The 19301-nt window shown below is 35.7% G+C and overlaps 1 protein-coding gene across 27 annotated transcripts in view; it reads left to right on the top strand.

The window, feature by feature from the left end:
• Window positions 1-19301, top strand: part of RIMS2 (regulating synaptic membrane exocytosis 2) — a 589976-nt gene that overhangs the window by 106088 nt on the left and 464587 nt on the right. For all 27 annotated transcript variants that reach the window (XM_025994824.2, XM_072734082.1, XM_025994821.2 and 24 more), the window contains one exon: window positions 4477-4687. In XM_025994824.2, the coding sequence (XP_025850609.1) occupies window positions 4477-4687 (211 nt within the window). The remainder of the gene's footprint in view (window positions 1-4476; window positions 4688-19301) is intronic.

Raw genomic sequence — 19301 nt, 5'->3', positions numbered from 1 at the left:
GACCTTGCCAAATCACATTTATTATAGGAGATTTTTTGAAGTTTCTTTGGGATTTTATATATAGACAGTTATGACATCTGCACACAATTTTTTTCTCCCCCTTCCCAATCTCTATGCTTTTTATTGTTTTAATGTACTGGCTCGGATTTCCAGTCCAATGTTGATTAGGAGTAGTGAGAGAGAACGCCTTGCTTTGTTCCTGGTGAAAGCATTAAATCTTTCACAATACAATATGATGTTAGCTGTAGACTTTTTTGTAGATAGCCTTATTGCATTCAGGAAGTTTCTATCTGTTTCTAGTTTGCTGAGTCAAGTGCTTTCTTAGTATCTTTTGATATAATCATATGTTTTGTTCCCTTTAGTCTGTTAATATGGTGACTCATATTGCTTGAATTTAGAATGTGGCATCAACCTTGCATTCCCAGGATAAACCTGGTACACCTGTTTGTGATGTATTATTCTTTAACATATTTTTGGATTTGATAATGTTGTGTTGAGGATTTTTCTACTTCCCATAAGGAATATTAGTCTATAATTTTCTGTTATATTTTTATATGGTTTTGGTATCATAGTAATGCTGGCCTTAGGAAATCAGTTAGGAAGTTTTCCCTTATTTCCTATTTCTGGAAGAGATTATGTAAATTGGCATTATTTCTTCCTTAAATGTTTGGTGGAAGTCATTAATAAAGCCAATGAGAACGGGAGTTTTATTTTTAAAGGTTTTAAACTAGGAATTAAGTTTATTTAATACATACGGGACTTGTCAGGCCATCTGTTTCTTCTTAAGTGAGGTGAGCTGGTTTTAGTCTTTGAAGGAAGTAGTTTGTTTTATTATAGTCTATTTCTCATGTAAGTTATAGAATTTATGGGCAAGGAATTGTATGTAGTTTTCTCTTGTAGTCTTTTGCGTTTTATTTGATTAACTGTGGAGTCTGTAGTGATGTTCCCTTCTATCATTCTTACTCTAGGTAATTTTTATATTCCCTTTTTTCTCCTCTTGATCATTTTGACTAGAGGTTTATTAATTTTATTGATTTTTTTTTAAGAAACAGCATTGGTTTCATTGATTTCTTCTATAATTTAAAAAATTTCTTTTTTTTATACTTTCTTTGGGTTTTTCTCTTCTTTTTTTTGGAAATTGATTTGAGACTTTTTTATTTTTAATATTAGCATTTATTTTTATATGTTCCAGGTTTCTATATGATACTTTCAAGGAATATCATAGTCTTTCTGCCTGAAGAACTTATTTTAAATTCCTTTGGTTAATATCTTCTGACAATAAATTCTTTCAACCTGTCTTTTCTTGAAAAGTCTTTATTTTTTGAAACATAATTCCACTGCATATGGGATCTTGGGTTGACAGATTTTTTTCTGTCAGTACTTTGTATGGATGCTACTCCAAAGTCTTCTAGCTTCCATGGTTTCTGAAAGATGATCTTCTGTAACTTTTATCATTGGTTCTCTATATATAATGTGTCATTTTCTCTGGCTGCTTTCATAGTTTTCTTTGGTTTTTAGCATTTTGACTATGATGAATCTAGGTATGTCCTACAAAGGATTCTTTGAGGTATATGTGTCTGTGATTTAGTGGTCTTCATTAATTTTGGAAAAGTCATGGTCATTATCCTTTCAAATATTTTTCTCCTTCTTCTGGGACTCCAGTTTTACATTAGATCAATTTAGCTCTTTGGATGCTGTGTTTGTTTTTTCCTTTCCTTCTCCAACTCTTTTTTTCTTTGTTTGGATATTTTTCATTGACTTATTTCAAGTTTACTGATATTTTCCTTTATTTTTTCAAGCCAATCAATGAGCCCATCAAAGAAATTCTTCATCTCTGATGCCATGTTTTCTATTTCCAGCATTTTCATATGACTCTTATACTTTCCATCTTTCTGCTTCAGTATCCCATCCCATGAACATCCCATGTTCATGCCTGTTGTCCCCCTTTTTATATAAAATTTTTACCTTAATAATTATGATACATAATTATATATTACTATATAATACATAACTATAATCATTTTTAAGTCTGATAATCCTGGTAATTCCATCATCCTTGTCATCTCTAAATCTAATTATATTAATTATTTTATCTCTTGACAATGGGTTGTTTATTCCTTGCTATTTTTCCCTGGGTTTCATGGTTTTGAATTATATTTATGCCTTCAAGTGGGCATAATAGTGTCAGATTGTTAGTGATGGGAATTAAATCATCATCAGGTCAGAAGTTCAGATAGGTTTGGATTTTATTGTTGCCATCATTATCTTTCGTGCCTCATAATCTTTAAATTTCTCCAAATTCCTCCAGTGGGCTACTGCTGCATTGTGTTTAGGATGTATGCAGGAGTATCAGAAGTTTTTTTTCAGTGTTTTGCTACCCTTTCAGCCAATTCCATCTGTTTATTCCACAGGGACCATCACTCCATATGCTTCTGCCTCTTCCCCAGAAGTAGACTCTTGATACGTATTTCTTTTTTTTTTTTTTTAAGATTTTATTTATTTATTCATGAGAGACACAGAAGGAGAGAGAGGCAGAGACACAGGCAGAGGGAGAAGCAGGCTCCATGCAGGGAGCCCGGTGTGGGACTCGATCCTGGGACTCCAGGATCATGCCCTGGGCCAAAGATGGCGCTAAACTGCTGAGCCACCAGGGCTGCCCTTGACATGTATTTCTTGATTCTAGGTTTTTGACAGGGGCAGGGTGTTTGGTTATGTTTTCCTGCCCTTCATCTTTTAAGAGCTGTCCATCTGGGCCTTATGGATGAAGTTTGCTCAGTGTTCTTAGGCCCGTCTTCCCATTGAAGTAAATCTGTCTTATATTTATGATAGGTTTAGAACAGGAGTTTCCATCCCTCCCCTAGTTATGCAAGACCTTTGATTTGAGCATAGGATGTTGGCTGAAGATGGTTTTCTGTCCCTTTTTTGTAGGTAGAGGATTTTTTCCTTTAACCTTTTCCTTAGCTGCAGTGGATCTTTGTCTCTCTCCTGGGGATGACAGTTTCCTTCTCTCTGTGGCTTATAGCTTTGGCTTTTTAAGGAGAGATAGTTTGGGGAATTGTGCCTGTACCCCAGCAGCCACTAGGTACCTCTTTTACACTTGCACATGTGTACCCCCAAAGAGTTATTTGTTCTTATGCCCTACTCCCAGTCTTCCTCAAAGTAACCAGTAGAGGCTTGCAGTAAGTGCTTATGAGTGAATGTGAACTTTCCTTGAGTCTGGGAAAGCTATTCCAAACTGTTATGTTGGCCCACACTTGGCCTTTTACAGTCTGTTGAAATTTTAACTGATTTCCTCTTACCAGCTTGTAAGATGGCTTCTTTTTCTCCTTCTCTCCTGCTCTGCCAAAGGTGAAACAGTGTATTTAATTTCTCTTTGGAGGGGCTTGCTGCTCTTGAAGTTCAAATTATTTGTTTGCCTTATATCCATAACTCTCTGATGGGCTCAGGAAAAGCTATGATTTTGTAGATTAGTTAGCTTTTTGTCATTTTTAGATTGACAGTGACATTATTTACAGCTTTGTAAGTCCTAAGTAGAGTTAATTGTAGTTTTAAAACATTTTAAATTTTCCTTTATGAAGATAATGGAAGTGAGAAATTTTATCACTATCTATTTATTATTATTATTTTTAAAGATTTTATTTATTTATTCACGAGAGACAGAGAGAGAGAGAGAGAGAGAGAGTGAGGCAGAGACACAGGCAGAGGGAGAAGCAGGCTCCATGCAGGGAGCCCGTTGTGGGACTCAATCCTGGGACTCCAGGATCATGCCCTGGGCCGAAGGCAGGCGCTATACCGCTGAGCCACCCAGGGATCCCCTATCACTATTTATTTTTAAAGAGTAAATAATATGTTTTTCTAGACATCTCTTTTTCTCATTTTTTTGTTTTGTTTTTAAGATAAAAATTGTCCTTACTTTTATTTGCATAGCCTTATTTGCTAGTCTCCTAACACTTCATAATGTTTTTAAAGCCAACTAATAACCAGACTGGTGAATAGATTTAAACAATTAGTGAGAGCACTCACCCAGTGTTTTCCACTCTGTTTGGATTCTTAAGATCACTCCAATTGATAGTTGTCTTGATGATTTGAAGTTCATAGGTTTTGGTTGCACTGTGTAAGTCAAATCTGCTCAGTCTATTTCTGAAGCTAAACCTTTGAAAAATAATATTTTAAATATTTTGGGGCTTATAACTGAAAAGATAAATGGTAGAAATTTTACAGTTATAACTCAAAGAGATATCTCTATTAGCATGTATTAATTGCCTCTCATATTAACATGTATATTAAAGGACAGAACTAGTTGCAACACTCTTGTGTGCCATGTAGAATGTTATTCTATAACCAGAAAATTAAATTTTTATTCTTTATTCCCATTTTAAGAACTTTTTTGATTTAAAATTATATATAGATGGTTATAATTAATATTTTTTTGAGGCCATCAGGAAACTAATTTTTTCTTTCCTGTTTTCTCTGCAGAAAACTTCATCAGCAATTTGAAATGTACAAGGAGCAGGTGAAGAAGATGGGAGAAGAATCACAACAGCAGCAAGAACAGAAGGGTGATGCCCCAACCTGTGGTATTTGCCACAAAACAAAATTTGCTGATGGATGTGGCCATAACTGTTCATATTGCCAAACAAAGTTCTGTGCTCGTTGTGGAGGTCGTGTGTCATTACGTTCAAACAAGGTACAGAATGAAAATTACATATAATTCTATTATAGTTAAGCTTATAATATAGCTAAGCTAATTGTGAATAAAATAAAGCAGACAACTGAAATTAAGATTCATGTTAACTAATGAACAAAAATCCTTTAGTGTCTTCATTTTAGGTAAAAGTTTTTAATTTTTCCTTTCAGTTAAAGAGAGATTTGTCTCATTGTTTATGTCCTTTAGCTAATGATTTTGGTTAGAATCATAGGATCTTAGACTTTCAAAGATGGTGAAGATAATTTAGAGATCATTTGGTCTAATTGTTTTATTTTACAGATGCAGAAAACTCAGATTCAGGGAGATTAAAGGTCATTTTTAAAGTCACACAACTGATTAATGTTAGAACAGTGACACTGCTTTTTCCATTACTATATATAATTTTATAACTTTGTAGATCTTTCTCATCCTTTGGCCCCTGTTTTCTTTACTTTTGAAAGAGGCTCTTCCCAGCCAGAAGAGTCTAAAAGTGTTTTATAGTTTTATAGCTTTTGAAACTGCATTACCCTTTATTTTTGTTTTAACATTAATGAAATAAACACTACTAGACTGTGGAATTTAAAGAAGAAATCTTAAGGAGGAGTCTTATATTAGATTTTTGTAGTTTATTCATGCACTTTAGGGACTATGTTAATGCTCCCCAAGGAATGCTTTGTTGAAATAAGCAAAAACAGTTTTAAAGTATACTTTTCTGGGCAAGTTCTTTAGAATTTACATTTATTTCCTCACTCGTATTTTATCACTCAATTCTTTATTTAGGCTGTTTTAAAATAAGAAGGTGATGTCTGTACATACATTACTTAGACATAATTATGGGGATTTGTTCTCCTGTGTGATTTCATTTCTCTCCATTTTCTTACTATTTCCTGTTTCTCATTTTGTTTTGCTTAGAATTAATACTTCTCCATTTTTTTCCCCTAATGTTTCCTCCTGGTTTACCTGATTATTTTTCTTTTCCTTGACAAGTTCCATTGGCAAGAAACTCCAGTACAGTTCTGGGTAGAAGTGGTGAGAGCACACATCCCTGTTTTGTTCTTGCTTTTAGGGAGGAAGCGTTCAGTCTTTCACTATCAAGTATTACATTAGCTATCAGCTTTTCATAGATGCCTTCTATTCCTAATTTGCTGAGAGGTTTGTTTGTTTGTTTATTTGTTTTTATATCAGGGATATATGATGGAAATTGTCAAATACTTTTTCTTCATCTATTGAATTAATCATGTTTTCTCTTTGCTTGTTAATGTAGTAATGAACTACCTTGGTTGATTTGAAATGCTAAACCAATTATATATTTTTGGGACAAATCCCATCTACTTGTGATGGATTATCCCTTTTATGTAATAATGGGTTTGATTTACTAAGGTCTTGTTTACAACTTTTGCTTCATGACTGTTATTAGTGTCTGTTGCTTTTTCTTGTAATGCGTTTCCTTGATTTGAGTATCACAGTAATGCTGGCCTGATAAAATGAATTGAGAAATATTTCCTTCTATTCAGTGTTCTAGAAAAGTTTCAGTGGGGTTGGTATTATTTTTAATGTTTTGTAAATTTTATCAGGGAAGCCATCTGGACATGCTATTTTACTTTTTGGGAAGGTTTTATAGTAGAGTTTCAATTTTTTTAATAGACATAGAATTATTCAAGTCATTTATTTTTTCTTGAATGAGCTTTAGTGTTTTTCAAGGAATTCCTCCAGAACTTCACAAATTGTCAAATTTATTGGCATAAACCTGTTCACAGTATTCCATTATTATTCTTTAATATCTGTAGATTCTGTAGTGATGCTACCTCTTTCATTTCTGATGGTGGTAATTTGTATCTTTTCTCTCTTTTTTTTTCCTTCATAGTTTGGCTAGAAATTTATCAGTTTTAACAATCTTCTCAAATAATTAGTTTTTTGTTTCATTACTTTTCTCAGTTGTTGATATAATCTTTGATATTTATTATTTCTTTAATTCTGCTGCTAATTTTCTCTTTTTCTGGTTTCTTAAGGTGGGAGCTGAGGTCTTTGCTTTGAGATGTCTCTTATTTTTCTAATATAGGATTTTGTGCTGTTAGTTTCCCCTAAGTATTTCTTTGATGACATCCCCCAAATTCTGATAGATTGTCTTTCATTTTCATTCAATTTAAAGTACTTTCAAGTTTTCCTTTTCTTTTTCGACCCATGAGTAGTTTAGAAGTATGTTTCCAGAGATCTCTATGATTATGATTTTTAATTTAATTCTGTTGTGGTCCTAGACATACTCTGAATACCTTGAATCCTTTGAAACATATTCATACTTATATTATGACCAGAATATGGTTTATTTTGGCAAATATCTGTGTGTACATGAAAAGAATGTACATTCTTTAATTTCCTGGTAAAGTGTTTTTAAATGTCCTTTTAGTCAAGTTGGTTAATAGAGTAGTTCAAGTCTAGTATATCCTTTTTGATCTTTTGCTTATTTATCAATTAAGAGAGGGATATTGAAATATACAACTATATTTGAATTAGTCTGTTTCCTTTTGCAGTTCTCTCTATTTTTGCTTTTGTTTTATATCTTTTATTTTTGTTTTTAAATGCATAAACATTTAGGATTATTATGTCCTATTAATTAATTGACCCCTTTATAATCACTTAGTGACTTCCTTTGTTCCTGGAAATAATCTTTGCTCTGAAATCCACTTTGTCAAATCTTAATAAAGCCACTCTTTCTTTAATAGAGAATATTAACGTGGTTTACATTTTTCTCTTCTTTTACTTTAGACTAATTTGTTTTCATATTTAAAGTATTTTTCTTATGGGCAGCATATAATTGGGCCTTGCTTTCTTATTCAACTCATAATCTCTAATCTCTACCTTTTAATTAGGGTGCTTAGATAATTTACATTTAATATAATTTTTGATATGGTTTGTTTGGTTATATCATTTTGCTTTTTTTCTACTTGTACCATCTGATTTTTGTTTTTTTGTTTTTTTTTTAAGTTTCCTTTGAATTACTTAAGCACTTGTTATGATTCAGGTTATCTCCTTTGTTGACTCATTAACTTTGTTGACTCTGTTTTATAGCTTTGTTGGTTCTTTGTTCTGGCATTTTATTAATTGCTTCAGGATTTGTGTTATACATCTTTAAATTATCATCATCAGCCTTCATCAATACTATATCATTTTACGTGTAGTATAAGAATATTCCTTTTTAAAAAGACATTATTTAGGGGATCCCTGGGTGGCGCAGCGGTTTAGCACCTGCCTTTGGGCCAGGGCGCGATCCTGGAGACCCGGGATCGAATCCCACGTTGGGCTCCCAGTGCATGGAGCCTGCTTATCCCTCTGCCTGTGTCTCTGCCTCTCTCTCTCTCTCTCTCTCTCTCTGTGTGACTATCATAAATAAAAAATAAATAAAAAATAAAACCATTATTTAAATTCAGTTAATATGACATTATATATAATAATATAACATATTATTGATTTCAGAGGTAGAGGTCAGTGATTCATTAGTCTTATATAATTCCCCGTGCTCATTTAGTCACTTGCCCTCCTTAATGTTCATCACCCAGTTACCCTATCCCCAAACTGAGCAACCCTTAGCTTGTTTCCTATGATTAAGAGTCTCGTATGGTGGGTTTCCCTCTCTGATTTCATCTTGTTTGGTTTTTTTTTCCCCTCTTTTCCCCTATGATTATCTGTTTTGTTTCTTAAATTCCACGTATGAATGAGATCATAGGATAATTGTCTTTCTCTGATTGACTTATTTTGCTTACCATAAGATCCTCTAGTTCCATCCACGTCATTGCAAATGGCAAGATTTCATTTTTTTGATGGCTGAGTAGTAGTCCATTGTATATTTATACCACATCTTCTTTATCCATTCATCTGTTCATGGACATCTGGGCTCTTGCCATAGTTTGGCTATAGTGGACATTGCTGCTATAAACATTGGGGTGCAGGTGTCCCTTCAGATCACTATATTTGTATCTTGGGGTAAATACCTACTAGTGCAATTGCTGGGTCATAGGGTAGCTCTATTTTCAGCCTTTTGAGGACCTTCCATACTGTTTCCAGAGTGGGTGCATCAGCTTACATTCCCACCAATAGTGTGCAAGGGTTCCCCTTTCTCCACAACCTGGCCAACATCTGTCGTCCTAACTTAATAATTTTAGCCATTCTGACTGGTGTGAGGTGGTATCTCATTGTGGTTTTGATATATTTACCCTGATGCCAAGTAATGTTGAGCATTTTTTCATGTGTCTGTTGGCCATTTGTATGTCTTCTTTGGAGAAATGTTTGTCCATGTCTTCTGCCCATTTCTTGACTGGATTATTCTTTGGGTGTTGAGTTTGATAAATTCTTTATAGACTTTGGATATTCACTCTTTATCTGATGTGTCATTTACAAATATCTTTTCCCATTCTGTAGGTTGCCTTTTGGTTTTGTCAACTGCTTCCTTTTCTCTGCAAAAGCTTTTTATCTTGATGAAGTCCCAATAGTTCATTTTTGCCCTTGTTTTCCTTGCCTTTGGAGACATGTCCAGCAAGAAGTTGCTGCAGCCAAGGTCAAAAAGATTGTTGCCTGTGTTCTCCTCTACGATTTTTATGGTTTCAGGTCTCACATTTAGGTCTTTCATCCATTTTGAATCTATTTTTGTGTATGGTGTAAGGAAATGGTCCAGTTTCATTCTTCTGCATATGGCTGTCCAATTTTCCCAGCACCATTTATTAAAGAGACTGTCTTTTTTTGCCCTTGGATATTCCTACCTATTTTGTTGAAGATTAGTTGACTTTAGAGTTGAGAGTCCGTTTCTGGCTTCTCTGTTCTGTTCCACTGATTTATATATCTGTTTTTGTGCCAGTACCATACTATTTTGATGATTATAGCTTTGTAATCGAGCTTGGAGTCCACAATTGTGATGCCACCAGTTTTGGTTTTCCTTTTCAACAATCTTTTGGCTATTCGAGGTCTTTTCTGGTTCCATACAAATTTTAGGATTATTTGTTCCGACTCTGTGAAATAAGTTGATGGTATTTTGATAGAGATTGCATTGATTGTATAGATTGCTCTAGGTAGCATAGACATTTTAACAATATTTGTTCTTCCAATCCATGAGCATGGAACGTTTTTCTATTTCTTTGTGTCTTCCTCAATTTCTTTCTTAAGTGTTCTATAGTTCTCTGAGTACAGATCTTTTGCCTCTTTGATAAGGTTTATTCCTAGATATCTTATGGTTTTGGGTGCAATTGTAAATGGGATTGACTCCTTAATTTCTCTTTCTTCTGTCTCATTGTTAGCATATAGAAATACCACTGATTTCTGTGCATTGATTTTATATCCTGCCAAGTATAAGAACCTTCCAATAATGCATTTCCATTTCTACTCTTTGGATTTTATGTTATAGTGTGATGTATTTTACTTTTACTTATTTTATAACCCCACAAGACGCTGTTATTCTTTTTTGCTTAAAAAGTTTAAATAACCCCACAAGATGCTGTTACTCTTTTTTGTTTAAAAAGTTTATCTTTTAAGGAGTTTTAAATAATAAGAGAAATACTGCATATTAATGTATCATTATCATTTCTGGTACTATTCATTTCTTCTCATAGATCTGTATTTCTATATGGTAACATTTTATCTGCCTGAAATATTTCCTTCAATATTTATTGTAGTGTGAGTCTGCTGCTGATGAATACTTTCAGCTTTTTGTGCTGAAAATTTTGCTTATTTTTCTTAAACATTTTTTTCTAGGTATAGAATTCTACATTGAGGGTTGTTTTTCAGTTTTTTAAAGATGTTGTTTCACTGTTTCCAATTAAAAATGTGATACCATTCTCATCTTAGTCTTTCTGTATATAATATGTCCTTTTTTTCTGATTGCATTTTTTAAAGATTTATTTATTTATTTTAGAGTCCGAGAGAGAAAGCATGCATGAGCATGGGTGGGAGAGGAGGGGCAGAGGGAGTCTTAAGCAGACTCTGCGCTGAGTTGCAGAGCTGACTGCAGGGTTCCATCTCAGGATCCTGAGATCACGACCTGAATTGAAACCAAGAGTCAGTTGATAAACTGACTGCACCTCCCAGGTGCCTCTGTCTAATTGCTTTTAAGATAATTCTTTTATCCTTGGTTATATGAAAATTATGATTTTCTTTGTGTATTTTTCTTCATGTTTCTTGTGTTTTGAACCTTTTTGAACTTTTAGGATCTATGAGTTTATAGTTTTTGTAGGGTTTTGGAAAATTTTGGCCATCATTTCTTCAAATATTTTTATTGGGCTTTTCTTTCTTTTTCCTTCAAGAACTCCCATTACCCATACATAAGGCTGCCTGAAGTTGTTCTACAGCTCACTTATGTTCTTTTGATTAAACCAAATTTTGTTTTTTTCTTTGCTTTTCATTTTAAGTATGTTTAATTGCTGTGCTTTTGAGTTTACTCTTTGTGTGTGTGTGTGTGTGTGTGTGTGTGTGTGCGTGTAATGTCATCTGCTGTTAATACCATGTGGTGTTTTTTGGTTTTTTTTGTTTTTTGTTTTTTGTTTTTTTGGTCTCAGACATTGTTTTTATGTCTAGAATTTCAGTTTTGGACTTCCAAAAATATTTTCTATGATATCTTAAGTTTTTGTACATGTAGAGTACATGCTCTGTAATAACTGTTTTGATGTCCTCTTCTGCTAATTTCAACATCTCTGTCAGTTTTTGGTTGGTTTGATCGATTATTCTTGTTATGCTCTGTGCTTCTTGACTCTTTAAATGCCTGTATCTTAGATGCCAAGCACTGTAAATTTTACTTGTCGAGTCTGGATATTTTTGTATTTCTATAACTCTTCTATAGCTTTGTTTAGTGATGCAGTTAAGTTCCATGGAAACATATTAATACTTCTGCATATTTCTTTTATAGTTGTTAATTTGATCTGGTGTGGTGCTCAGTTTAGTACTAATTATTTTCTTCTACTGTTGCAAGGCTTTCCTGAGTATTTTAATCATTTTTGTGTACATTTATTACACGAGAATTAAGAGTTTTTCTAGTCTTGCTGGTGGAAGCATCCACTATTTTCTTTAACTCTTCAGATAACTTTTTTCCCTCTCTGGGGTATTTTCTCACTTGCATGCTCACTCATCATTACTCGCTGAATATTTGAAGGGATTCCCTACAGAACTCTGGGGTTCTCCCTCTATGCAGTTTTCTCTTTTCTGTAAGTTGGCCTATGAAATGCACCTGTGTTGGCCTCTTCAGAATGTTTGTTCTCAGTTGTTCTCTTCATCTGAGGATGTTTGCCAAGCTGAACTTCAGCTCCTCTGTACTGCTCTGTTGCTTGGGAAGTCTCTCAGAGCAGTAACCTGGAGCAATTGTAGAGCTTATCTTGTTTGTTTCCCATATTTTAGCTATCTTTGTACTTTTTTTTGCCTCATGTCCAGTGTCTTGAAAACTGTTCTTTTCTTTGATATATTTTTCCCATATTTGTTTTCCATGCAGCGGGAGAAATCTTGTTCTTGCTACCCCATTTAGGCCACAAGTGGAAGTCTCTAATGACATCTGATTATAGTTTGCTTGAGAAGATATTTTCTGGTTTCTAATGCATGGTCACTTTATGCTGAGCAAAGTTGTAGTCAGTAAATTAAGTACAGTGAAAAATTGGAATACTCCTTGAAAGTCTGTTTTACTGTTGTCCATTATAGAACTCTGTATGTTGTAGATTAGCCTGGTGGATGGTTTATGGAAGAAAAAAGGAACCAGAAGCAGTACTTTCCACTTTTCTCATGTTTTTTCTTATGTCTGAGGGAAGTATTAGGGGAATGAAACATAAGAAAAATAATCTAGATTTTAGCTTGAGGATAGTTTTAGATTTCTTTTTTTTAAATTTTTTATTTATTTATGATAGTCACAGAGAGAGAGAGAGAGAGAGAGAGAGAGAGGCAGGGACACAGGCAGAGGGAGAAGCAGGCTCCATGCACCGGGAGCCCGATGTGGGACTCGATCCCGGGTCTCCAGGATCGCGCCCTGGGCCAAAGGCAGGCGCTAAACCGCTGCGCCACCCAGGGATCTCAGTTTTAGATTTATTTTATTAGTTTTTTACATTTTCATTCATAATCTATTTGAGGAGGCATTCCTATGTATGATATGTATAAAGGTTGTTTATATTCTAAATGAAAAAAGTATTGAATTCAATTTCTCTTTTTAAATTGGATCATTCTATGTATGCTTGGTTGCCTTATGTAAAAAAAGAAGGCTTTTGCTCTCAATAGATGCTGAATACACTTTTTGATTTATCATAGCCCCAAAGGATTAAACTCAGTGAGATTTGTTCAGACTATTTTATGATGTAGAATAATGAGAATACAAATATTTTATAGCTTAAAATTTAATTATAAAGCTATTTTAAAATTGTTTTAGTAATCTATGAGAACAAGATAAAGAACTTTTGTTTTAATTTTGAGGCTCTTTCATGTGGAGCCATCCTTAACAATTAATTAACTCTTTTGAAGTACATTTATGATTCAGCAAGAATAAATGTAGTGCAGAACATATGGAAGTACCAATACAATAAGTTTTTATGAAATGTTACTTTAATTTATAACCTTTTATGATGATACCCCCTTAGTAAATTAAAGCTTATATATTTAGTTCAGATTTAAAAATAATGACTTTATAAGGAAGAAATTATTTTGTAATGGTAGGATGGTGATTCTAATAGGACAAGCATTAAAGGTAATTTACAATGAAGATTATTTTAAGCTTCAAAGCATAGCAACCTTAATTTTTTCTTTCTTGTGCTTTTTAGTGGGAAAAATAGATAACCATGTGCTTAAAAGATATCTAATTTTGAGAAAGAAAATAATATACATTTTTCAGAACTGTATTAATTTACAAATGTAACAGATGTGATTTTTTTGTTATAAACTATCAGATTTAAAGCAAAATGAATTATAGCTTTAGAATAGTTATAAAACAATGTGGTCCTTAAGCAAGTCCCTTAAAATTTATTGCCCTATATGTGTTCAATATATCATATGGTAAGTGTGAAATAATATAGATGTTTCTACTATATAACCAAATCGTTAAGTATCATTTATATGAATGATTTTAATGACTTCATGATTAATTAAAAGGAAGATGATGGCATAAGTTGAGACAATACAAGAACCAAGTTCTGTTTCTGCCTTGGTGTTGTGTGACTTTTAAAAGACATGTCACTTCATGTCTTGGTGCTTCTGTTTTAAAATCTATAAAATTAAAGAATCAGTTTGTGATTGCTAAAGTCTGGGGTTTGACATTTTATAATTTTACAATTAATACTAGGTAACTCATGTAATGCTTGAAGTATTTTCATATAGCCAAAATTATTTTCTGCTTAAATTTTTCAAAAGGAATTGAGAAGCTTCATTAATTCTCTTATTTTACTATATCTAGTACACTGTGTGTTGAGCTTTGGTTTTTATTCCATCCCACATTTACATGACACTCCCATGTCATTTACATAACACTATTTTAGTAAACTGTTTTCATAAGGTAGAGCAGGCAAGCTTATTAGAATTATATAATTCATAGGACTACCCTTAAGCAAGTGGCTGCATCAGGTGGATCCTTAACTTCAAGCCTCAATAACCTGGAATGTGTGAGAATATTATTTGAAATGGTTGTAGAATTTAAAAGGAAGAATTGTTTTCCCTCATTGATGTCAACCTCCCTAATGGTACAGGATAATATAGGGACTGTTAGAAACAGTCTAGCTTGCAGAGTCTTAGGACATTTTATACTTTTTCATGCATATCAGCATCATGGAAGGAGGCAAAATAATGTAGATTGAGTGTAAAGGAAAACATTTTCATCAAAATTTACAATGAGCTCATTCCTTCTCCATATGGCATCTTTTATATGGTTTTCACCTGGCTCATCCCCCACTTGCATCACCTGTAGAGCATGATTTAGTGAGTATTACCTAGAAGAACTAGTAAACTTACAAAGACTACTGTAGTTATCAATTTGGGATAGTTTATTTTCCAGAATCTCTGGATGATTCCATAGGCATTTTATACTCTGAGGTGTATGGCAGTGGGCTTAAAGTGAGGTAGTGCACCCCTGCTGTGGAAGGAAGGCTTTCTAGAGATTAGATGAATGTGAATGACTTACAGGGCAAAAATTTCCGTGTGTATTCTTTCATTTTTTTCTTAAAGTTGATTTACCTGAGAACATTTCTGTTTTGTGGAATTTTCTTTCTACATCACTTTTACAATTGCCTTGAAACCAAGGCAACTCTTCAACTCTTGAAACCAAAAGTATGCTCTTTAACACTACCTAATGTGAATCTAGTCTTTATATAATGTATTGCCTCAGACGTAAAAGTTTCTGGGCCAGGAAACAAAATGATTCTAGAATGTATTGTCCTGAGACAGAGTTCCTTAAGGGCAAAGGGTTTTGTAAGAAATATAGAAAGGGGCAGCACCTTATTTCTTTCAGGCAGCAGACTTCTGGTGAGACTTTGGTGTTTCATGCCTCTTTTTTAGAGTTAGAATTTTGATGTGAGGTGATTGTCATGGTGACCCATAATGCCACATTTATTTGAATTTAAAAATGAAGTTGGACTCTGAGAGAAAGTCATATTTTTCTGATGGCTTCTCAGTGTGGCCTGTTTTTCCAAATAGGTTGTATGGTAGACATTCTCCATATATTGAATGAGGTAAATCTGCAGCTCCAAGATTTGATAAAAACATAATTAAAGCATATCTATAGTATACAACATATGTGAAAATGCATCCTTTCCAACTATTTAAACTTAAAATTTATTTTTTTTAAATTTTTATTTATTTATGATAGTCACACACACACACAGAGAGAGAGAGAGAGAGAGAGACAGAGAGGCAGAGACACAGTCAGAGGGAGAAGCTGGTTCCATGCACCGGGAGCCCGACGTGGGACTTGATCCCGGGTCTCCAGGATTGCGCCCTGGGCCAAAGGCAGGCGCCAAACCGCTGCGCCACCCAGGGATCCCTAAACTTAAAATTTAAATGTTATACTAAAAATGTGTGAGGGATATGTGGTTTTAGAAATTTATTTTACTATTTTTTTTTAATTTTTTTTTATTTATTTATGATAGTCACAGAGAGAGAGAGAGAGGCAGAGACACAGGCGGAGGGAGAAGCAGGCTCCATGCACCGGGAGCCTGATGTGGGATTCGATCCCAGGTCTCCAGGATCGCGCCCTGGGCCAAAGGCAGGCGCCAAACCGCTGCGCCACCCAGGGATCCCAGAAATTTATTTTAGAGAAAAGAAAAAATATGGACTACTGATGTATAGTAGGTGCAAGGTATGCTTGGCTAATAGCATAATTGCTAACCAATAGCTTGGTTGATGTGCATTTGAAAGCTCAATGTCTTCTTGCTGTCTACTTGCTCCTAACCACTTGGTGGGAAGAATCCTGCTCAGTACCTAATATCTGCATCAATAAATGAAGTAGGCGGGATCCCTGGGTGGCGCAGCGGTTTGGCGCCTGCCTTTGGCCCAGGGCGCCATCCTGGAGATCCGGGATCGAATCCCACGTCGGGCTCCCGGTGCATGGAGCCTGCTTCTCCCTCTACCTGTGTCTCTGCCTCTCTCTCTCACTGTGTTCCTATCATAAATAAATAAAAATTAAAAAAAAAATAAATGAAGTAGGCATGCCTGGGTGGCTCAGCGGTTAAGCATCTGCCTTCGGCCCAGGGCATGATCCTGGAGACTTGGAACTGAGTCTCTGCCTCTCTCTCTCTCTCTCTCTGTGTGTCTCTGCCTCTCTCTCTCTCTGTGTGTGTCTCTCATGAATAAATAAATAAAAATCTTTAAAGAAAATAAATGAAGTAAGCTCCTTAGTAGATAAGGTGAGCACCAAGTTAAATAGATTTTACTTAGCTTGTATGGAGAAGATTAACAATAGCATCGGCAATGAATTCTAATCATAAAAGTAGACTATCTTGTAGTTTAAAAGAGAAAGAAACTCAGGATATCAGCAAAATTGCAGCATAGTTAGACAGACACTAGGTAGGGGAGCACAAAGGGAATGGAATGCAGACAATATGTGAGTGAAGGATTAGACATAGTTCTGAATTCCTGTACCATTTTGAAGTGGAATACACAACAAATCTCACCTAATTCTTTTTTAAACAATCTGAAAAAAAGTATTTAGCTTCAAACATAAGCAAAGAAATAAATGTTGTTTATTACCTGAAACAATGTTTTTTGTTTTTGTTTTTAATTAAAAACAATTCTGGAGCAGCCCGGTTGGCTCAGCGGTTTAGCGCTGCCTTCAGCCCAGGGCCTGATCCTGGAGACCCGGGATCGAGTCCCACATCGGGCTCCCTGCATGGAGCCTGCTTCTCCCTCTGCCTGTGTCTCTGCCTCTCTCTCTCTGTGTCTCTCATGCATAAATCAATAAAATCTTAAAAAGAATCTGATCCATAAAAAGAAGGGGCATAAGGGGACACAAAGAAACTTTTGGAGGTAACAGATATGTTTATTAACTTCATTGTGATGATGGTATCATGGATGTATTCATGTTTAAACTCATGTTGTATACACGAATATATGCAGTTTTTTTGTATATCTGAATAAATCAGTATATGGCCCAATTGAAAAAAAAAAGAACATAAGATTCTTCTTTTGAAATCTTGTCGTTTTAATTCCCTTTAAATAAATATATTAGAATACCACTGAATCTCACTTAGGTCAGAACAGATTGTGTATTTTGTTGCTGGAACAACCCCCAGGTCTATTCCTTTTATAATTTTCAGTATTTTGAATGGCACCACTACTTTGACTTAAACCAGAACACAGGAATGCTCTCAGGTTTCTGTCCATCACCACTCATTCCTCACGATGCTTGGAGATGATCATTTCTTCACTATTTATGCAAACTAGTAACTGTGCTCTTACTTAGGCTTTTATCCTCCATCACCTTGACAAATGTAGTCTCCTAACTGGTCTCTCTGCATCCTTCACACATTGCTTTTGTGATATTTATAAAATGCAAATCTGATTATTTTACCTTCTGCTTAAAAATTATTTAGTGATGACTCATTTTTTGAATGAAGTTTCTAATGGCATAAAGGGCCCTATGATTCGTACCCATCCTAACTCAAGGCTTATGCTTCACTCCATTCTTTATGCCCTGGTGAAATTATACCATTTGCCTTTTTTCTTAAATTATTACTGCTATTATCTCTTATGCTTTGGCTTACCCTGCCCCTAGACCCTATTCCTACCTATCACCCCTACCCACTTGATGAACATTTACTCTTTTTTCTGGATTTAAGCATCATCTCCTCATGATGTTTTCTTTGGGTAACTCCTGTGAATTAAGCACTCACTCTTCTGTGGAGTAAGTGCTCAATGGATTCAAAAGACTTCTAATCTAGTACTCTTAATATTTTATTGTTATTTTTTCTTTTTTACTTTTTAATTTATATTTTTGCATTTCTCCTTCACGTCTGGCTTCCCAGTGCACAGGTTGGAAGGTGGGCTCATCTGTGACTAATCTAAAATGCCATTAATATAGATTGGGGCTAATTACTCAGTCCCTCTTGACAATCCGGCGCTGGGCTTCTTGAGACAGAAGCCTTCTAGAACACTCTGGGAGGACATTTCCACAGGGAGGGGCCAAGACGCCCCTGCAACGCTCACCAATCCCTAACCTCCTGCAGCTCGGTTTTCTTTGGAACAGCTTATTTTGAGGATTTTTTCCCCCCTCTGGCTACACAGCCTAAACCAGTGTACACATCAGGAGCCCATTAAAGATAAATGTCCCGGCTTCTCCATGGCAGAATGGCCAAACACAAGCGCGGAGCGCCTGCACTCACCGTAGCCCGCTCTCTGATGGCTGCAGCTGCTCTGCTCTGTTCTCCAGAGCCTTCCTGTTGGCAGACTTTCCTGATCACATATTTATCAGGTCAGGTTTGAAGCGAGTTGTGAGTCCAGGGAGAACAGTGAAGAGAGTGGATGGAACCCCTCGTTCTCCGGATCTTTCAAGCTAAAGGAGCAGGCGTCTGAGAAGAGGCCAGGAGCCCCTCCCTGAGTGCAGGAGTCCCAGCCTGGCTGCCAGGGCTAGGGGGTGGCGTCCCGGGGCCAGGGGACTCCCCATGTACTCTGCTGTGTGGAGGGCCACTCTCCGCATGAGTGCTGGGCTGGAGCTGGTGCAGACAGGAGGCGGGAGGGGGAACAGTCCTCCAGGGGCCCAGCCTCTGTCCACCTGATGTCCATACCTGTGGCTGCCCAGTGGCCTCTATCTCCTCCACGGAGCCACAGCTCCACGGCAGCAGGGGCGTCAGCTTGCTAGCCCTGCTGTATCCCTGCGCCAGCACAAGCCTTGGTGGGAGGCTTCCGAGCAAAGGGACCAAGATGTGTGTCCAGCTCAGAGGCACAGGATGGAGAGCTGACATCGACCAACTCTACAGTGAGAAGAGCCCAAGCCGGGTGGCAACTGCTTGCAGTGGCTTTTGTTAACATTTTATTGTTAAGTGACTGTATTTCTCTAAGTCCTCTCATTTACTGTAGGCTTCCAAGTGTTTGGCACATAATAGGTCAGTATAAATAGTTGTTGAGTGAATGAACAGAAGAAAGAAATCCGGTGTACTTATTATGGGCATGTAATTCTGGGATAGGTATT

Source organism: Vulpes vulpes, chromosome 13 (genome assembly GCF_048418805.1).
Source record: "Vulpes vulpes isolate BD-2025 chromosome 13, VulVul3, whole genome shotgun sequence".
Lineage (NCBI taxonomy): Eukaryota > Metazoa > Chordata > Mammalia > Carnivora > Canidae > Vulpes > Vulpes vulpes.
The sequence above is the reverse complement of the archived record's forward strand: the minus strand, read 5'-3'. Positions and strand labels throughout refer to the sequence as shown.